Source organism: Hordeum vulgare, chromosome 5H (genome assembly GCF_904849725.1).
Source record: "Hordeum vulgare subsp. vulgare chromosome 5H, MorexV3_pseudomolecules_assembly, whole genome shotgun sequence".
Lineage (NCBI taxonomy): Eukaryota > Viridiplantae > Streptophyta > Magnoliopsida > Poales > Poaceae > Hordeum > Hordeum vulgare.
The window spans coordinates 512,421,138-512,441,025 of record NC_058522.1 but is presented as its reverse complement, the minus strand read 5'-3'; the positions used below and the strand labels follow the sequence as shown (position 1 = coordinate 512,441,025).

Here is a 19,888-nt window from a genome sequence, read left to right as displayed (position 1 = left end):
ATCTTCAAAGGTATGAAGATGCTCTACCCCTTTGCTCGCTGCTCGTTTCTCCTAGATAGATCCTTGTGAAGCGTAGGTTTTTTTTGAATTACTACTACGTTCCCAACAAAGGTCAATTTTGTGGGCCATGCGACGCTTTGACAATTGGGAATGCGCCGCAAACCAAATTGGAGTCGGTCGAACATAGGGGAAGAGGGGAACTCGCCACGCAAGCCGAAGACGTTGGACGCATGAGATGCTAGATCAAGACTGCGGCATTGGAGGCCAGTTTGGGGGCTACTGAGGGAATCTCAGACTAAGAGGTCCTTGGGCCGCTTGGCTATTTTCATGGGCCGGACTCACAGTCGTCCTATAATTTTGACCGGAGCCCAAATTACAAGACCGCCTTGTATCCAGAACGGACTCCTCCGAAGACTTAGCGTACGCTCCAAGGCAAGATGATAATCACCATGTTTTCTTCTTGGTGTAACCAACATCGTGTAACCCTAGTACCCCTTGTATCTATATAAGTAGCTCACATGGCATATTAAAATCATTACTTATAGGGTTTTAGACCACAACGTACGATCTCGTGGTAGATTAACTCTGTATTCAATACTCCACCATCAATATAAACAAGAGAAAGACGTAGGGTTTTACCTTCTTGAAAGAGGATCCGAACCTGGGTAAATATCGTCTCCCTTGTCTCCTGTTACCCATTGATCCAAGATCCATAGTTCGGGACTCCCTACCCAAGATCCGCCTATTTTGACACCGACATCGGTGGTGTCAGCCTTGAAAGATGGCCTAAGGCCGGTCATAATGGGAGTAACTTAGCTAGTAAGATAGCGCATTTCAAGACAACTTTGCTTATGTGTCATGTAGTTAATGAGAAGAGAGGTGTTTAGAGTAATACTTCCCAAGAAGGAATGAGTCTATAACCTAATAAAAGAAGTCATCTGCTCCTTTTGTCCGGAATTACTTGTCGCACAAATGGATAAAAATGGATATATCTATAACTAAAATACGTATAGATACACCCTTTCTCCGACAAGTATGTCCGGACGAAAAGAGTATGACACTATTACTATGTTACTCTGCACTATAAAAATAATAACATTAGTGTAAGTTACTTTTCACTATGACCAGCCTAATGAGAAATCAAATGAGTCATCGGATTGGAACAAGAAAAGTAGTCATGCATATATTTCCCCTTTAAAAATGCGTTTCACACCTCTAGAACATTCTTCTCCACTCCAGAGCTATTGTAGGAGGTGATAAGGGAGGCGAAAGGAGGGCGAGCGGCGTCGCTCCAGTCAGTGAGGCCGTTGGGCCGCTCCGTCTCCGGTGCCCCTCTGGGCCTTAGAGAAGCAGCAAACCACGGTTCTCCTCCAGCCGGTGGCTGTACAGTCCCTACGCTATCTAGGTTAGTTCTCTAACCGAGTATGATGTCGCGGCACCGGCGGACTTGGGTAGGAATAAGGTCCCTCCGACTACGGTGTTGTCCTAGCGGCGAGGTCTCTCGCGTAGTTGTGGAGTTTGTGAGGGGAGGTGTACAGGGGTTACGCTTTGGAAGCGACACTCGTCTGCGGTTGCCATGTGTGGCGAAGCTGTGGCGGACGCGAAGGCGAGCAGCTGTGGCGGTCTTCGGTACGGGGCAATGAAGCGTGGATCTGGCCGTCTCGGTGTAGACGGTGTGGTCAAATCCCCAGATCCGAGACGATGCAAGCTCGGAGAGCGCCTCATGGAGGGAGGTTGCCTTCGGCCGCCTGATCTTTACCGGATTTCATCCTGGTCATTAGGCTGGGAGGCTATTTGGGGCTCAATAAAGCTAGAGGGTGTGGGGCTTCACCGGGTGTGGGTGTCATGCTCCGCGGTAGTGGTTTTTCTCCGACAATTTCAACGACGGAAGACGTTGGCGTTGAGCATCTTCGGCTTGTCCAGAGAAGATGATGGACCAACTTGTTATTTTGTTTTTTTATCATGGTCTTCTCAGTTGTAGTTTGGCGGTGGCAGCCGAATTGCTTATATCCTTTATGGATGTTTGTATTTAAACGAGTTCATGTACTACTTACTTTCTTGACGTATAAATACAAGTAGTTGCATAAGCTGTATGTTTTAAAAAAATGTGTTTCACACAGACAGGATACCGAGGATAAACCTCATCAAGGTTTAAGTTCTGATGCTTGCATTATTTCTGGATTTATTTTAAGATTTTCGACGATACACTTTTAGTGGGAGGAAACGTTTCGTCGACAACGAGGCATCTACGATGACTTCGTAAAACTCAAGATGACATGTTGGCTCAGTCTATCGAATGTGTTTATAGGGATACGGTGTGCGTATTTACGTTCGTAATGATGAACGTATGTAGTGTGTTAGAAGAACGTGGAGGATAAACCCGCCACGCCATCTTCCCAAATTGTTTATCCAGCGCGCCGGCCCCGTCGCTGGTGGCGACCCACCCCGTCCCGCCGCGTCGCCCAATAGCCACCGCCCACATAGCCAAATCACCACCGCCCGCCGACGTGTTCCGCGGCCGACCTCACCGCGCAACCTCCCCTTCCCCCAGTCGCCGTCCTCCTCCCATCCCCACCAACCAACCTCCCCCCTACTAAACCCGCCCGACCGCCATGCTCCTCCTCAGATCCCACCACCTCCTCCTACCCCACGCCGCCCGCCTCCTCGCCCGCCGCGCCGCCGCCGCGCCCCTTCCCCGCACCGCCGCCGCCGCCCGCCTCCGCCCGCTCCGGATGTCGGCCTCCAACCACTCCGGCGCCGGCGCCAGCTCCCCCTCCGCCCCCTCGCCGCCCCCGGCCCCCGCGGTGAGCCTGATGCGCCTTCCTCCTCCTCCTCACGCGTCCGTCCGTATGATGTCTGGCCGTGCCGCGGTTCGGCGCCCGGCTGCCGGCGTCGCTGATGTCGGAGCTGAGATGCTGGGGACGTAGAATAATCGCCGTGGGTGTACCATCTAGTGCGTTGACTTAGCAACTGGTGGATGGGAAGGGATGCCTGCCTTAGCAACTGTGAGCCACGAGGCATCCTCTGCCGGTTGCAACCATGGTGCTCTGTCTCCCTATCCCTTAGCACAATTATCTACCGTGCGTGTGGGTGGATGTGGCGTCGACTCAGGATCAAATTAGTGGATGATAGCTTTCAGGGATTTCCTGAGATAATACTCGTTGCTCTACCGCTCTAGCCGACTGAACACACACCTAACCGCCGCTGACTGTCCCCTTATGCAGATGCCCAAGTCGAGGATACCTTTCTGCCCAGCCTGTGGAAGTCCGACGAAATTGGCCGTGCCAGACGGAGACGAGAAGATGAGGGCTGTCTGTTCTTCTTGTGGGAGAGTGCACTACGAGAACCCCAAAATGGTATGGACTGGACAACAGTGTATGAATAGGTGCCATCTTCAGAGTTCACACGATATGTGCATATGCATTTCCAGTTTAGAACCAAGATACTGTCGTTTGCTTGATTAAAATGCCAACTGCTTCTGAGTTTCCATTCTACAGACCTGATGCTTTTACATATCTTTGTTCTATCATTGTTCGACTATGGAAATTCATATGGCAAATAACACGTGTAGGCGTGTTAGCTTTTGCCCATTTGTTTTGTCATTAATCTGTGTCGTCTTTGTAGGTTGTCGGTTGTCTTGTGGAGCATGATAACAAGGTCCTCCTTTGCAGAAGAAAGATTGAACCGGCTTATGGCCTTTGGTAAGCTGCTCTTGATAAGTCCATTAGTTATATCTAGTCAGGGTTTCTGGTGGTTCTCTGTACGGTATTGGCGGGCCACATGGTTTTACTATGCTCTACGGTTATTAGTTTATTACCATAAGATATATGTTCATGTCTATGCATGTAGTATCAAAACCAATTTTACATCCATAGTGAAGTACTCCCTCCGTCCCAAAATAAGTGACTCAAGCTTAGTACAACTTTGTACTAGAGCTAGTACAAAGTTGTGACACTTAATTTGGGACGGAGGGAGTATTTACAGAGAATGTTTGCTTATACTCCCTCTGTTCCGAATTATATAGACGTGTTTTAGGGTGTTTGTTCACTCATTTCAGTCCGTATGTAGTTCGTATTAGAATATCCAAAACGTCTTATAATACGGAACAGATGCGGTAGTATTTGTAGAGTACAACTGTAGAGTTCATTTTCATCTTCATTTGCAAAGCATGGACAAATTTCGTTGTTACTGTAAGAACATAGTAATTTTGGTGCTGGTCTATCATTCTAATCAAGGTTACATCAACAGGACTCTTCCTGCTGGTTATTTGGAAGTTGGAGAGTCTGCAGCAGCAGGAGCCTCGAGGGAAACATTGGAAGAAGCTTGTGCAGATGTGGAGATAGTCTCACCTTTTGCTCAGTTGGATATTCCGCTAATTGGCCAAGTGAGTGAAAAGTAGCCTAATCGGACAATTCATGCTTAACTTCATACACTACTAAGTGGATTCTTCTTGTGTATTGTGATGGCATGCAGTAGAGTTACATTATTTTCCGAGCAAGAATGAAGACCCCCAGTTTCTCACCTGGATCCGAATCGCTAGAATGTGCACTTTTTGCTCTGGATGATATACCGTTCGATTCTCTAGCATTTTCTTCAATCATTGTCACTTTGAGAATGGTACGCCCTCTCCTCCAGTTCAAGCTTTTGTATTTTCTAGCAAGTTCTAGTTTTCAGACTTTTTGGCATCATAAGATTCTGACATGTGTAAAAACTGTTGCAGTATATTGAAGATGTCAAGGCTGGAAACATCAAATTCCACTATTGCACTATAAACAAGAGGTGCAACTCTCTTCATTTGGGCATGTGGTCGTTGTCATGATCAGTTGCCCTTAACCCTTAAATCCTCTTGTCATGATCACTGAACTTGAGAACCTTTGCTAGTTTCCTGTTTGCTCTAAGCCTCTATGCATAATCCACTTTTCAGCTTTCCACGATATCATGCATACAGCACTTTTTTGTTGTAGCTGTTCCCCAGTCAACTGTTAATAGATTTTTGCAGTTACTGCCTTACTTCAGTTACTTATGGCATGACTTCTTTTTCTGAAAATCATCTTATAGCATAAGTGCGTAACCAGTACTACTTCCATCTGCAGGATCGGGGCCGGCCCTTCAGATCTCCGTAGCTTCGATATCGACAACCATTTAGCCGTGTGAGATCGGGAAGGTTTCAGACCCGTTGTGGTACATAGGAGATTGCTTTTGTTAAGTACCAGCTGTGAGACATTGGCGCAGCAATCACATTGGTAATTAATGGAGCTGGTCATGGGTTGCGGTAGATTGTTTAAGCTGCTGCTGGAATTGTAAATGCTTCTGTTTCTCGAAGTCCATTTTCAGCCCTTTTCCTTTTTCCAAGGATGTCTTGAGTGATTCAGTAGAATGGTTCATTTTGATTTTTGCCCGCTTACAGAAATAGTTGTGGGCTAGTGCCATGGCAATTTGAAACTAAATTCTGTATTTTTTTTATCCAACTGTTGCTGTAAACTCTTTCAGTTACAATGTGAGGGGAAGATATCTTGTGATACCATGTCATGCCACAAAAAATAAATTTGGATGTTCAACAGAATTCTGAATTCTTTTGTGAATGTTCACAAGACATGTCTAGGGGACATCATGTGAAACCATGTTCCGAAATTCAAATTTAAATGTCTCAAAAGAATCAAAAATATTTGTAAATGTTCACAACACATGTGTCTTATAAAAAATCAAAATCAAATTTGATTTACATGTAGAAACAAAAGGATAAATCTTAATGTGAACAGTGTTTTTATAGGACACTATTCATGCAGGAATTTTCAATAGTACTCCTTCTATAAATTAATATAGAAGTGTTTGGATAACTAAAATAATAATCTAAACGGTCTTCATTAGTTTACGGAGTGAGTATATTTCTAATTTGGATCTGCGAGTATACTTCTAATTTGGATCTGGAAATTTTAAATATAGTAGACATGTAGGGAGAACATCCGAGGATGTACACTTTGAGTGTTGGATTGCCGTGCAGCCTGATTCATGCCCTGTTCTTTTGCCACCGTGATCTACACTTCTATCAACTTCAAACGAGAAGGCAAGGTAAGTGGGAAAAGGTACAACAACCACATTACAAAGTTGCCCCGTCACGACCGCTTCCCAGTTCACAATATTGACGACAAGGTTGACAGATATTTCGCTCGAGAAATACGTTTTCCTTTGCAACTGCGAATTTTCTTGCTCAACGGGAGCACGGACGCAAAAACAGTTCAGGTTCCAGAAGAAAACAGAGCCTTGTGATCTAAGATCCATACGGCACAACTGGCAAAGGGGACACCAAATAATCACCGACTCTTGCAGCACAGCAGGGCGAAAGAAGAAACAAATTTAGACATGTGAAAACTATGGCATCATCATATCATATAACCAAAAGAAATTTTACGTCCCTGGCACTCCCAGGAAGAACGGAAGTGTCAATGGACCGCACGGAGGGGATTACAGTTATTATGTAACGGGGCTCCCGCAGGACAACACCCCAGCAGAATGCACACGAAAAATTACAGGACGGTTAACTCAGCAAAGGAGGACCGGAAGGTTTCTGGGGATGCGAGAAGGTGGGCGGGCAGGCGGGTGAACGTCACTCAAATATCCTCTGGGCCGTTGATGTCCTGGAGAGACGAGAAGGGCGTGTTTCAGGCAATGCAGCATAACAATCATCAAGTTGGCATAGCCCAGCCAAACCACGGGTTTCAGGTTTGATATGTTGGGCAGGTTTGATATGTTAGGGATGGGGAGGCTTACCTTGTTCTCAAGCACCGCTCCGTCTGGGATCTCCAACTTGACTCCAGCCTTGGCGGCGATGGTCACGTTGCCCTGCAGATGGGATGAGCAGATTTTATCAGCATTAGATCAGTTCATACAGTGACTGACTGGAGCAGAAGGAGAATGATATAACTAGAAGTTTACCTTGAGTACGACTCCAGAGCCAAACGAGACATCACCAGAGACCTTCAAGCTGTCAAGCTCGACGATGCTGGGGATCGACTTGAAACGGGCAAGGAAGTTGGCAACCTATACAATTCGTCGAGAAAAAGACAAGTCACTACAACGTTCCAGTTTTCAACATTCATGTGGTTGCTTCCATACAATTCCTTCATCAACCAACTGAAAAAATGCTTAAGATTAAGATGACTCTGGATAGAAACCGTCTTACCTTTTTGAACTCAGGACCAAGCTCAATTGAAGGGTTCGATGGCTTCACTCTGGCCGGGTTGCGGATGACATAGCCATCGACCAAGGTATAGAGATCAGACTGGGACAGAAAAATGAGGTCAGCGCTTGTCTCATCTTGATAACCAAACCAGAAAACATGAAGGGATTTCAGATATACCTGCACAAGCAACAAATCAGATGTAGCCTTCACGGGCAGAAACCTTGAGCGGGGAACATTGATGCCGATTGCTTTCTCAAAGAACTAGAAGAAGGAAAGAAAAATATTAGAGCTCAGCATTAAAGAAACGAACAAAACATGGAGCAGCCCAACACAACATTTCGAGAGAAGTTGCTCATACCCTGATCGCTGCTCCAGCTGCGGTTTCTAGCTGTAGCACTTTCACACCATCAACTTCCTGCAAAAACTAGCTGCTTAGATGAAAGCAAATGAACAGAATGGAACCTGAGATTCACGCCAAGGATGAAGGATGTACCTTGGGGTTGGGAATGATTTCCATCTTAAGTGCTTCAGCATCTACAAGCCTCTTGATCGCCTTCAAGTTCACCCACCTGATGCCAGAAGCTGTTAGGAAGGAACAGAGAGTTCTTAATTTAAAGGAAGACACGGCTTAGATTCTTACAGGTTGTTTGTGTTAAATATCTTGAACTTCTCGATCGACTTGAATTCATCCACCTGGAAAAATACACAAAGGAGAAGTATTCATCAGCTCTTTAGTCTCATAACACTCTCTCGTGACTTAGAACAACACAATTCAGGAAGGAGGGTACTTACATGCTCATCAGGGACTTGGGCAATCTCCAAGAGCTGCATGTAACAGAGATAAATCATTTGAGTGATTCATGTCAAAAAGGTTCAAAATTAACGTTGCAACTTGCAAATTACACTATAGTCATTACTTTCTATGTTTGCTTATCAGCAAAGGTAATTAAAAGCTACTCCCTCCGTAAACTAATATAAAAGCATTTAGAATACTACTTTAGTAACCTAAACACTCTTATATTAGTTTACAGAGGGAGTAATAGCCAAGCCAGGAGGAAATTATTAGTGTACCTGGACCCTTCCTTCGTACGAGATGAGGGTACCACCTTTAACATCAGCCAATGTTTTTGGAGTAACCTCCATGCAGTACTCATTCTGGTTATGGATCAGGTGGTTTAATATCTCTGTGATGGTTGTTAAGGATCGCATTTATGACACAAAGTAACACTAAAAAGGTAAAAGAACCAGATTGGAAATCGATAAATCTGATCATATTTGGATACTGATGTCAACTATAGCACCCAAGTTGTCTGAGTTCGCCACGAAGACATACTCCTTTCCCTGAGAAAAGATTGGCAAAATAGTAAGCACAATAATACGAAGGCGTTTGCATTCTGTAATCGAAGTTTTTTAAGAATTTAAGTGAACTCTTCATTTATCATTTGTTGTTAAACAAGTCCCTACAGATGATGTACAGCAGTACAGGTTGTAACTGGTTTGCGACCTTACAATTTAAGTCATAAGAAGCATACACTACATAGATTTTTTGTGAACTTTAAAAGAAAACATGTTATGAAGATGTGATCACAAGGGCAAAATAATCTGTGTCAAAAAACAAAATCTGGATACTAAGGTTGTATGCAACCAATCAATCTGTCAAATTAATCTGTTCACCTACTTAGAAGGTTAAGCCATTTGTGCTCACCTGTGACAGTAAGGTATCAAGTTTTCCACTGTTGTTCAAAGAGGGGAACACATCACCGTGGCCTGGGGGGTACCTTCACATTCAAAAATAACAACATTAGACTTCAAAAAGTTATATGAAATAGTCAAGTCTGACAAAGTTGGATCAATAAAGCATAAAGGCAAAGCTAGCATTTAAAATGTCATAAAATGAAATGACCATCCATTGGGATTCCAAGAATAGTTAAGAGAAACTAACCAGCCATCCTTCCCTGTCTGCCCTTTGCTTGGAAGCGGCAAGAAGTCCTCAGTAACAATGCGAGGATATTGGCTCTGAGAGAAACATGTGTCTGTTAATTGACGCCGCAAGTAGTGGGGTAAAATGTGATATAATTTAATAAGCAGATGAAGTACTACTAACTCCATACCTGGTTGAAAGTGTGAATTTCAATGTTGGAGTTGGAGTACTTCTCAACAATCTACAAAAAAGAGGTCATTATGCAAGTATGTTAGTCCAAATTTAGGAAGCCGTCTTTTGAAAACAGGGGACGTGGGATATAAACCTTCTGTGTGTCGTCATGAGTGTTGAAAGAGTTCATTAGAAGCAAAGGAACACTGCATCCATACTTCTTGTTCAGGGACTGCATATAGGTGAAACTTGTAAGGCACAAAAGCATTACACACTACATCAAGTTGGTTCACAGAAAATATCAGTAGAAACTAAGCATACCTCAATCTGAATCACAATAAGGTCAAGAAATGTAAACCCATTGCGAACTTCAATGACAGACCTGCATGCAGTGAGCTATGTTATTACCTGCTGAAGGGGTAAATCTCAAAAAATGAATATAAATCTTTATCTGTCCATATGGACACGTTGCATCTAACACATACTGAAGTAAAAAATGTTTTGTACATGGTCAACCACAATGTCATGTTCAAATGATCAATGTTTCATTGGCCGACAGAGTCTACAAAATAAGTCTATGGTCATATTCAGCAGCGCAAGCTGGCAGTAGTCACTTAAGACAAATTGGGGCAAAAAATGTAAATGGAAAAGCAAAGAGCATTGATAGACTTAATGTTTGATATCATTGATCAGGGAACCATATTAATCAAACTGTTTTTTTCTATCAAAGGAGCTCCGGCCAACAATTTCATTTCTCCATGAAACAGATAGTTTAACTGGACTACGTCAGAGTAATAAAGATGTCCCAACAAGAATGAACATGAGTAGGCAATAGCAATTTTATGACTAATTCATTAATAAGCTTGGAAGTAGACAGGTTGAGCTATACGTATTAGAGCCACAGCAAATCAAGAGAAGGGACATAAACGTAAGGAGCCTTGAAAGTGACAAGAAGAATATTATACATTTCATGCCCTTCCAGATCATGAACTTTGAGGGATTCCACAAACAGAACTACAATAAGTATAATAGCAGGTGGATCTAAAAGTGACATGTGGAAACAAAATAAACAGAAATACAGGTAACAATACTACGCCACAAGCCCATAGTAACTGATCACAAAGTTATAGCACTGCATTTGACCAAACATTTGGAGGCACAAGATGTGCTAAAACCATGGCCCAACCAGAAAACTAACGAACAATAGTGACTCGTTAGCACCATAATCAGGATTGCACACATGAAGAAACCAACATGACATAGCATCACAATTAACCAAACATTTGAATGTGAGAAGGCACATAAACGTACGAAGCCTTGAAAGTGACAAGAAAATATTATATATTTCATGCCCGGCAGATCATGAACTTTGGAGAATCCCACAAACAGAACTATAACAAGTATAATAGCAGGCAGATCTAAAAGTGACAAGCGGAAACAAGATAAACAGAAATACAGGTAACAATACTACACCACAAGCCCATGGTAACTGATGATAAAGTTCTAGCACTGCATTTGACCAAACATTTGGAGGCACAAGAAGATATGCTAAAACCACGACCCAACCAGAAAACTAACGAACAATAGTGATTCGTTAGCACCATAATCAGGATTGCACACATGAAGAAACCAACATGGCATACTATCGCAATTGACCAAACATTTGAATATGAGAAGGGACATAAACGTAGGGAGCCTTGAAAGTGACAACAAGGATATTATATATTTCATGCCCTTCCAGATCATGAACTTTGGAGAAATCCACACACAGAAGTACAATAAGTATAATAGCAGGTAGATCTAAAAATGACAAGTGGAAACAAAATTCAGAGAAATATGGGTAAACATACTACGCTACAAGCCCATCGTAGCTGATGATAAAGTTACAGCATTGCATCTGACCAAACATTTGGAGGCGCAATAACGTGTGCTAAAACCATGGCCCAAGCAGAAAACTAACGAACAATAGTGACCCGTCATCACCATAATCAGGATCGCACGCACTAAGAAACCAACATGACATAGCATCGCAAAATTGGCCAAACATTTGAATGTGAGAGAAGGTGTCACGTCACGGCCGAAACGGAAAACTAGCGAACAATAGTAACTCGTGACCATGATAAGAAGCAGGATCACACGAAGAAACCAGCATGGCACATAGTTTGCTGCGAGACTACAGTGTTGGGACGAAGCTAACTGAAAGTAGCACGATCCACACATATGCAAGCTAAATCAACCGATCGGGAGCAGTGAAGAGGGTGGTGGGGATGTGCTCACTTGGGGCCGGTGCAGCCCATGGTGGTGCCGAGGCCTCCGTTGAGCTTGAGCACCACGAGCTTGTCGAGCAGGGCCTTCATGGCGTCGAGATCTGCAGCACACACACGATCCAGCGTTCAGTGTCCACACCCACACCCACACACACACACAGTGACTGAACATTCGAGACGAATCCGAATCGACGACAGGAAGAAGCATCTGAGACGAGATGATACCTTCGGGAGGGGGCGCGAGGGTGTCGTAGGGCACCACGACCTCATCGGTGGGGGTCTGGATCTTGCTCCACTCGATCTGCTCCGCCTCGCCGCTGCAGAACACACACGACCCAGCACAACCGTCAGAAACCACCCACCCACGCGCGAGAGAGCAACAGCATAGACGCGACGGAATCATGGAGGCGGGGGAGATTCGCATTGTTACCTGAGGTAGCGCGAGACGAGGCTGATGAACCCGGCCTTCTCGTTTTCGCTGCGTCGTCACCGACAAAACAGAGCAGAAAAACAGTTGAGCGGAAGCGGACTCGGCGCCTGCTGGCCACTAGATCCGGAGGAGGGGAGGAGGGGAAGAGGCACCTGATCTCGCCGAGCTTGGCGACGGCGTCGCGGAGGCCGTCGATCTTGGAGTCGGCGGCGACGGCGGCGGCGGCCATCGCGATCCGGGCGGAGAGGAGGGAGGAGGAGGAGGATGCTTCGAGAAGAGGAGAGGACGGGAGGAGATGTCAGATGACTGGAAGGGAGGTGGCGGTGCGGTGTGGTGTGGTGTGGGTGTGTGTGATGCGCGGCTGCGGCTCCGGCTCCGTTTTCTTATAGGGGTCGCGCCGCGGTCTCCGTCACGGCATCGGCGGAGCGCCCGACGGAATATGCCTCGGCGCTGACGGCGTAGGACACGTGGCGCCCGAGGAGGGGGTCGGCCGTCGGCGCCCGGTTTCGGAGGGCGACGGACGGATGGGGGAAAGGGACGGCGCGCGCGCGCGAGGTTGGTTACGGGCGACAGCGTGGCATTTCGCGTGCTCATCACTGCTCGCTTTCGGCAGCTAAACCGTGTGATTATGCCCTTTGCATTTCGAAATATGGAAACCACGGAAGGTGCAATGCAGTGGGCATAAAAGCTAGCTAGGCGGGGGGGGGGGGGGGGGGGGGGTGGGGGGGGGATCGGAAAATGCCAGCCCTGACTTCCTACGAAAGTTGTTTGTTTGGATCATGGAAATGCAATTTTCGCCAATTTTTAAAGTGGCTTTCGGTGTAAATGTTTGGAAGAAAATAAATCTTATCAGGGTCAGCCATCACGGGAATCTCCTGGCATGTATTTGTTGGCATATCTATACCTAATAATAAAGCGGCTATTGCTTTCGTTGAGAAACCCATCGCGGCATTTTTATAAAAAGTCTCTATAATTTTTGTTATTCAACCCGCGCTCTATCATTTATCTGCAACACAAAAGAAAAAAAACGATTCGCTGTAAAAATTATACATGTACGCATCACCTCCTCCCGTCGACCCTAGGCCACCCTAGCCTGTGCCCAGGCCGCCGCCACACCACTCGCCGCCGCGGCCGACCTCAGCCGCCACCGCTGCAGATCTCAACCCACCCGCCTCCGCGCCGTACCTCTCCCCGCTCACTGCCCCCGTTGCGGCGCTCGAGCGCATCGCGTCGACCCTGGTCCACCCTGGCCTGTGCCCAGGCCGCTGCCACACCACTCGCCGCCGCGGCCGACCGCCTCCTCCCGTCGACCCTGGCCCACCCTGGCCTGTGCCTAGGCCGCCGCCACACCACTCGCCGCCGCGACCGACCTCAACCGCCCCCGCTGCCGATCCCAACCCAACCCGCCTCCGCGACCGTACCTCTCCGCGCTCACTGCCCCCGTTGCGGTGCTCGAGCGCATCGCGTCGACCCTGGTCCACCCTGGCCTATGCGCAGGCCGCTGCCACACCACTCGCCGCCACGCCCCGACCAGTCAACCACCACTGTTGTCGATCTCAACCCACCCGCCTCCGCGGTCGTACCTCTGCCCACTTGCTGTCTCCCCGTTTCGGCGCTCGAACATAGCTTCTGGATCAAATCAACGCGACAGCTATAGTGACTGGGGATGATGTGTCTGTTCGATGCAGAACGGCGGCGGCGCGGCGGAGCGAAGTACTTGCAGGTAGGAGGCGGGCCTCCATGGCTCACACGGGGAACTCCGAGGTTATGGCGCGGCAACGGCGACTCCTTATGGCCAGATAGAGGCGCCTAACCACTTGCTCCCCTCATCGTACCCCCTCCTCCGGCAGGAACTCATCATCTAGTGAGATCCCCTCCCCATGCCTCCAACCGTGTGCCAAGCACCGGCAAGAAAATTTGTTTTGTGGGGATTTGTTTACTGATGAATGAGTGTATTGAATGTAAGATTGTATTGTTGTAGAGATAGAGAATGGAACACCACCTTCAGTTTGTCATCTGATCCCACATTCTCTACCCCATGAATGAAATAAGATAGCAGTCCATTGATCAATTCACGTAGCCTCTTTGTTTTGCTTTGCTTGTCCCGCCTCAATTTCTCATCATGGTGAAATTAACAATGGACGGGGTTGATTTTTCAACAAAATATGATAGGAGTGACTACATTAGTTAGTTAGCTTGTGGTATTTTTTTCTCCTGTTGCAAACGCATGGGCCCCTTTTGTTAGTATAAATTCATTGCTTAAACCAAGAATAAAAGAGGAAGAAACGAGAGGTGCAATCAAATGTGTGACGGTAGATAAACTATTTGAGTGGGTTCCATTTTTATCCCCTAGTTTCATGTTTGTCAACTTTACCTCGTTTAGCAGAATTTTTCTATTTCTTTCTTCTCAGTTTAGAGAAACTATTGTGCCACGGTTATATCCCATGCTAATTTATTTATTTATTTATTCTGTTGACTGTGCATTGCCACATCGGCGATTTCTTTTTGGAAGGGGGAGGGGTGTCAACTAATTCTTACCTTTCCAAAAAATTAAGGTCTCCTTTTGAGATAAAAAGGTAGTCAACATTGCGTCGTTGTAAATTTCACGTGCATACTTGCGAATAAGCCACATTCACACATCTATTGTGTCGATAAAGCAGTAAGGTAACTTGGTTAGTTAGGTTGGTTCTCAAATTGATTGGCAAGGCGGATTGATGTCTAAAGCAACTAGGACAATTCTCATAAACTCCATGACTAGCATGCCTATGTACCCTGATGGAATTTTATAGTCTTCATGAGCCCCTTCATCAGGACATTGCCAAACACCAGTTAAAAAATATGGGCTGTAAAAGGGAATAAATAAAAATAACATATGGTTAAATGGTTGGAGATTTGTAAGCCCAAGGACCAGGCTAGTCTTGGGATTACTTCATCAAAAAGGATGAGTTCACCGCTTCTCTCCGAATGGTTGTGGCGGATCTCCACCGAAGAAGGAGGGCTCTTGTTAGACATCATTAGTGCCAAAAAATTGTGGGGGCCAAATCATTCGCATTTGCTTTGCGTTCCAGAGGATCCCAATTCTAGCGGTCACTTATCCAATTATTTCAAGTGTTTTAGACAAGCTCGTCTATTGATGTAGGCACTGGGTCCGGTACTCTGTTCCGGATTGATAGGCGGTATACTTAAGAACCGTTCGCCCCGCGCTTCCAAGAGATTGTTGGTATTTGCTCGCTTCCATAATCTCGGTCGAGGTTTCTCTACTTGATATTGGGAGCCTTTCTTTTCGCTGAACATTCAGACCCACTGAGAGTGATCAATGGGAGGAATTGCTTGAATGTGTGGCGCTTCATACTCCTAGCCTATCTAGGGATGATATATCTCGCCATCTCAAACCTAGTGGTCGCTTCACATCTCGATCCCAATATCGAGCCTTTGACACCATGTCTGGCCCGGAGGAGCTAACTATCCTTTGGGACATTAAGCTACCCTTGAAGATGAGGATCTTCATGTGGCAATTAGTTCGTGGGCGTCCACCTACGGGTGTAGAGATTCTTAAGCGCATTGGTGTGGGTGTTGGACAATGTCCTCTCTGTGAGGTCGAAGAGGATTTGGATCACATTTTCTCCACTTGCCCATCGACACAATTCCTACAAAGTTGTTTTAGAGAAGTGGTGGGTGGCAGGTGGTGCCATAGTAACTTTCCATGCCTCTTTATGGAAGTTAAAACCCACACTACTTGTGCTCGTGCTCCACTTCAGTTTGGGATGGGGGTGTGCTGGCATGGACGCTTTGGAATATTCGGAATAAAATGGTGATTGAACATATGAGTTCTAGCCACGTGATTGATGTTATCTACAAAATGTATGATTTCTTGTAGATATGAAGGCCGTTAGCAAGCAGCAACATCACGACGCCATCGACAAACTCTCCGAGGTCTTCGTTTAGTGGCTTCATGGCTGGCTCCTCCGTCTCCACCGCCTCCTCCTGAAGTCGAGTCTTATTTAGTAGTCTTTGCGATCCTTAGGGCAAATTGTATTGTTTGTTCCCCAGTAAGACTTGATGATTTCCTTTTTGTACTTGCTCTTTCTTCCAAATCTTTATGCTTGTATGAACTTGTGGTTTGCAGTAGTGGTTGCTTTATAATATAAAAAGGTCAGCGGGTAGGGAAGGGACTCTTTTTCGGCAATTGATTTTTTATGTGAATGCAATGACTTCTTCATATGCCTCAACTTTAGGGTATATCCATCGTTTAGTTTTAAATGAAACAAGTAAAATCCCGATGGGAAACGATGATAAGGGGTGGGATACGAGAATATAGAAGTTCTAATGTATGCGTATTTTTGTTTCCGAAAAGTTCTAACGCATTTTGGTTATATTGGACATGCATGGATAGTACGTACTATATCTGATACTACATCTATACTACTAATAAACAAGCAAACAAGAATTTCACAACGCGCACCCCATAAAACGCCCAACAACACACACCAACGAATCAGCACCTCACGACTGGGTGGACTTAGCAATTAGCATTGGCTGACCATACTTCACCGCAGAGGAGAATACCAACCTCCACCCGCATCCTGCACCTGTCTTCCGTGATTAGTGCCCACATCCTCTTAACCTCCGTCGCCACCGGCACCATATCCTGCCTGCACGCCGACCTCGCCGAAGTGCACCAAAACGCCGCACCATCACCGTCGTCATTGCCAACGGGGCAGGATGATGCTGGTGGCCAAGGAGTTCAGGGCGCTGTCACCGCCGGGCGCGGTGGTGGAGGCGGCGCAGCGGAGGTGGGCCCCACCGTCCACGGCGAGGGTTTCGTCGAGGGGCGGGTCGCCTATCGCGGTGGGGGACCTGTGGCTGCGGACGAGGGGAGGGGGGACGTGCCCGGGAGTGCGAGCCAGCACGGGAGCCACGAGAGCGACATGGACCTGGCCATACTCGTCAGCGACTTCCTCGAGGGCGGCGGTGGCGGAGGCGGGGACTCGCGCGGCAGCAGCGACGGCGAGCCCGGTGGCCTCCACGACCTCGCCCACCTCGCCGACAAGATCTCGGTACGAACCTCGCGCCTCCATCCCGTTCCCCGTCTCCTCTCCTCTGCCCTCCTCTGCTCTGTTCGTGTTGATTTTGCATTTTGGCTTTGGGGCCAAGGTTTGGTTTCCCCCGAAATTCTGATCAATTCATTAACCATGCGGGTTGGTTAGGTGGCTAGATGCAACTCCATGAAACTGCCCAATTATTAGCGCTTCCCAGTCCCCATGTTAGTTGTAACTGGACAAATCATGTATGACACCATGCTTGTGCCCTTATTCCTGGAGTATTTGCAGTTGTATTCTTTGGTCGTTCATTGCTCAATCAAGTGAGTCTATTCTCTCTTTTCTGACAGCAATTTAAACCTGTCAATAGGAGGAAATATGGCCATGATCCTTTCACTTTTATTTGGTTTGAGGAGAAATGAGTAGTCAGTTTTCAGACTAAATTTGTTTTCTGTTCTACACATAGATGCAGGTGCGACAATTAGCTGCAGCAACTATTGTTCTTTTTCTTTGCAGTTTGGATGTGCGTCCATACGTGTTAAACAGTTAAGTAGATTTAATCTGCAGTCTAACAATACTTTTGTTAATAGTTGCCAACTAAAAGATGATCTACTTGTGCCAAAAGTGAGGATGCAGATATCATGAGTTCATATTGTACAAAATTATTTTTTGTAAGCAATTTCTATTTTTTCTTATTATTTGATATTTTCATATTGATAATAGCTCCTAATTGATGTTTGATTACCTCTCCCCCTTGGAGAACCATCAGATTTTCATGCATGAACAATAACCATGTGCTTTTATTTTTAGGCATAAGGACTCTAAAATGGATGAAGGAGGAGCTAAAGTTCAATAGCGTACAACAGGCATATTGTGTATAGAGTTTGCAAGGAACCATGTTCATTTCTTACACTTAAATATCTTAGTTAGCACAACTATTTCATATCACAATACTTAATGGAATCACTTTTCTTAGCACTTCCATGATTTTCATTATGTGAATTCGATTACTATGATGCCAGGTAACTTGACTATTCGGTATCTGTATTTGACATCTGCATCAAATAATTTTATTTCTAAAGTATAGTTTGAAGTTTAATTACACATAGGATGGGTCACTCCGGTTACCATGGAAACTCAAGTATTTTGCGTTTGCAGTTTGCGATCTTTTTCCCTTATAGCGTCGTGATATACCTCAGTTGTCATCTAAATATAGTAACTGCTATGGTCATTACTAAGGACTAGATTGATATGTATTCAAAAATGTATCATTTATATTTCTATCAGTTTGTGCAATTGCTTTCTCAGTTTAATTGTAGCTCTAAATACTCATGTGAATGTCGAGAAGTTTGGCCTCAAACAAGATAGAATCGCAATATGAAGAGTTTAAAGTGAGACATAAAAATTGGGACTACTAACCATAAAGAGGAAGATTGACAAGGAGATTAGAAGTCCATGCATCAAACCCAATCAGATATAGACATCCTCAAAAGGCTGAGGTAAGTACTTGTACTGTGAATAGACTTGGATAAAAATGAACCTTTTGTTCAATTGATATTGTGTTTTTCTAATGGTTGGTGCAGAAAACAGGATTATTAATAATAGGGAGAAGCGCGGGTTCCTGCCACCGTCGAGGATGCGGAAGTCTCGATTCCACTATGCACTGACACGGGTATCGAGTGCATTCGCAACAGGCGGGGACATGAGAGTCGTGCCGTAGCCGGCGAGGATGTGGGTGTCGTCGCCATTTCGGTCGCTTTATAGAACTAACATTTTTTATATTGCATACTTTACATATTTCAGATTACACAGTTTATAATTTTTAGAACTGAAAGTTAGATTCCGATTGTTATCTTCACATTAATTCAATATGTTGTCCACTTTAGATCTGTTCTTTCACATTCCCACATTTTTTCTTTTACCTTAACCCAAGAGAAATTCCTGAAATCTTTACCATAGTTTTGTGATTTCTAAATAGGTTAGATTTCTTTTTGTTCTGATTGAACCTCACATAACATAGTAAAATGATGAGTAATGGGGTTTGTATTAAAGATGACCTTTCGAGAGGCATAGATCATCATGCTATAGTATTCTATCATTTTTTTTTAAATTTCTAGAATATGAACTCAGAATTCAATATTCATATTAAATTTAACGGGCTGCTTTGATCAAGACGGGCATGTTTACTAGTCTGATTAAATTATCAAAACGTTTTATATTCAGAAACAAATGTAGTCCTAGTTACGTATCAAAACCAAAACTTGCTTTGCAAGAAACATATGTACTACATCTTTGAACTACCTCCATATTCCAACCGTGTATTACTACTACTAGTTAGGTCGAGCATGCGCTTAATGTAATCAAGTTTTCGCGTGGTTGGTGTGCAGAGCACATGCATGTTTCACCAACCTATGCCCCGCTTAATTGGTTGTTTATGGCCATGGGTTTGTCGGTGCACATCTTTTTAAGATGGATGTGTCGGTGCATTTGCAACGATTTGCTTAAGCACGTCGGGTAACGTCCGTCGAATTGAGCATTGGGTGTCTCGTTATTTCTGCTCTCTGTTGTGACGAGTCAAACGATCGCCTGACGGAGCATGATGAGCGTCACGTCAAACGGCCCCACGATCGACCTCTGAATGTTCCGTCCTCTAGCCGGCAGAGCAGGCGGCGTCCCCACATCGCAAGGTTCGATTCGGATTCGGCAGTGAGAAGATATATCTTATGTCATGTGAGTTGAAGCATGCCGTGTACACTCACCTTCATCCTCTGCCGGCGCTGGCAGCAGAAGGACTCCGCTCGTCGTCTGGCTGCACACGCCGCACCGCACCGCTCTCCTCCTCGGCCGCCGGCGCCGCAGACGACCTCCTTCCCCTATGCA

At 45.4% G+C, this 19,888-nt stretch overlaps 2 protein-coding genes across 2 annotated transcripts; one reads left to right on the top strand and one right to left on the bottom strand.

Annotated features, from left to right (window-relative positions):
- Positions 1-2,375: 2,375 nt before the first annotated feature.
- On the top strand, positions 2,376-5,563 carry LOC123451907 (nudix hydrolase 23, chloroplastic). Its single transcript, XM_045128462.1, has 7 exons — positions 2,376-2,804; positions 3,225-3,356; positions 3,625-3,701; positions 4,249-4,384; positions 4,477-4,617; positions 4,721-4,779; positions 5,094-5,563. The coding sequence occupies exons 1-7, from the start codon at positions 2,613-2,615 to the stop codon at positions 5,152-5,154; spliced, it is 798 nt and encodes a 265-aa protein (XP_044984397.1). The 5' UTR covers positions 2,376-2,612; the 3' UTR covers positions 5,155-5,563.
- Positions 5,564-6,361: 798 nt separating this feature from the next.
- Positions 6,362-12,324, bottom strand: LOC123451906 (UTP--glucose-1-phosphate uridylyltransferase). The gene is made up of 20 exons (XM_045128461.1): positions 12,122-12,324; positions 11,970-12,017; positions 11,765-11,856; positions 11,550-11,640; positions 9,594-9,654; positions 9,427-9,504; positions 9,292-9,342; positions 9,123-9,196; positions 8,886-8,958; positions 8,464-8,521; positions 8,252-8,364; positions 7,973-8,005; positions 7,821-7,873; positions 7,674-7,749; positions 7,539-7,595; positions 7,358-7,441; positions 7,181-7,279; positions 6,934-7,038; positions 6,769-6,840; positions 6,362-6,635 (listed from the first exon to the last, which is right to left on the bottom strand). Exons 1-20 carry the CDS (start codon positions 12,196-12,198, stop codon positions 6,609-6,611), a joined length of 1,422 nt encoding a protein of 473 aa, XP_044984396.1. The 5' UTR covers positions 12,199-12,324; the 3' UTR covers positions 6,362-6,608.
- Between the last annotated feature and the right edge of the window lie 7,564 nt (positions 12,325-19,888).

What these genes read in the sequence shown, in the direction of transcription:
- LOC123451907 (XM_045128462.1), top strand. Translation starts at nt 2,613, where the DNA reads ATGCTCCTCCTCAGATCCCACCACCTCCTCCTACCCCACGCCGCCCGC. An exon ending in CGCCGCCCCCGGCCCCCGCG is followed by an intron (nt 2,805 to 3,224) that starts GTGAGCCTGATG and finishes CCCCTTATGCAG; the next exon opens with ATGCCCAAGTCGAGGATACC. An exon ending in TCATTGTCACTTTGAGAATG is followed by an intron (nt 4,618 to 4,720) that starts GTACGCCCTCTC and finishes AAACTGTTGCAG; the next exon opens with TATATTGAAGATGTCAAGGC.
- LOC123451906 (XM_045128461.1), bottom strand. Translation starts at nt 12,198, where the DNA reads ATGGCCGCCGCCGCCGTCGCCGCCGACTCCAAGATCGACGGCCTCCGC. An exon ending in TTGATACCTTACTGTCACAG is followed by an intron (nt 8,522 to 8,885) that starts GTGAGCACAAAT and finishes ATCTTTTCTCAG; the next exon opens with GGAAAGGAGTATGTCTTCGT. An exon ending in CGTACGAAGGAAGGGTCCAG is followed by an intron (nt 8,006 to 8,251) that starts GTACACTAATAA and finishes TGTTACATGCAG; the next exon opens with CTCTTGGAGATTGCCCAAGT.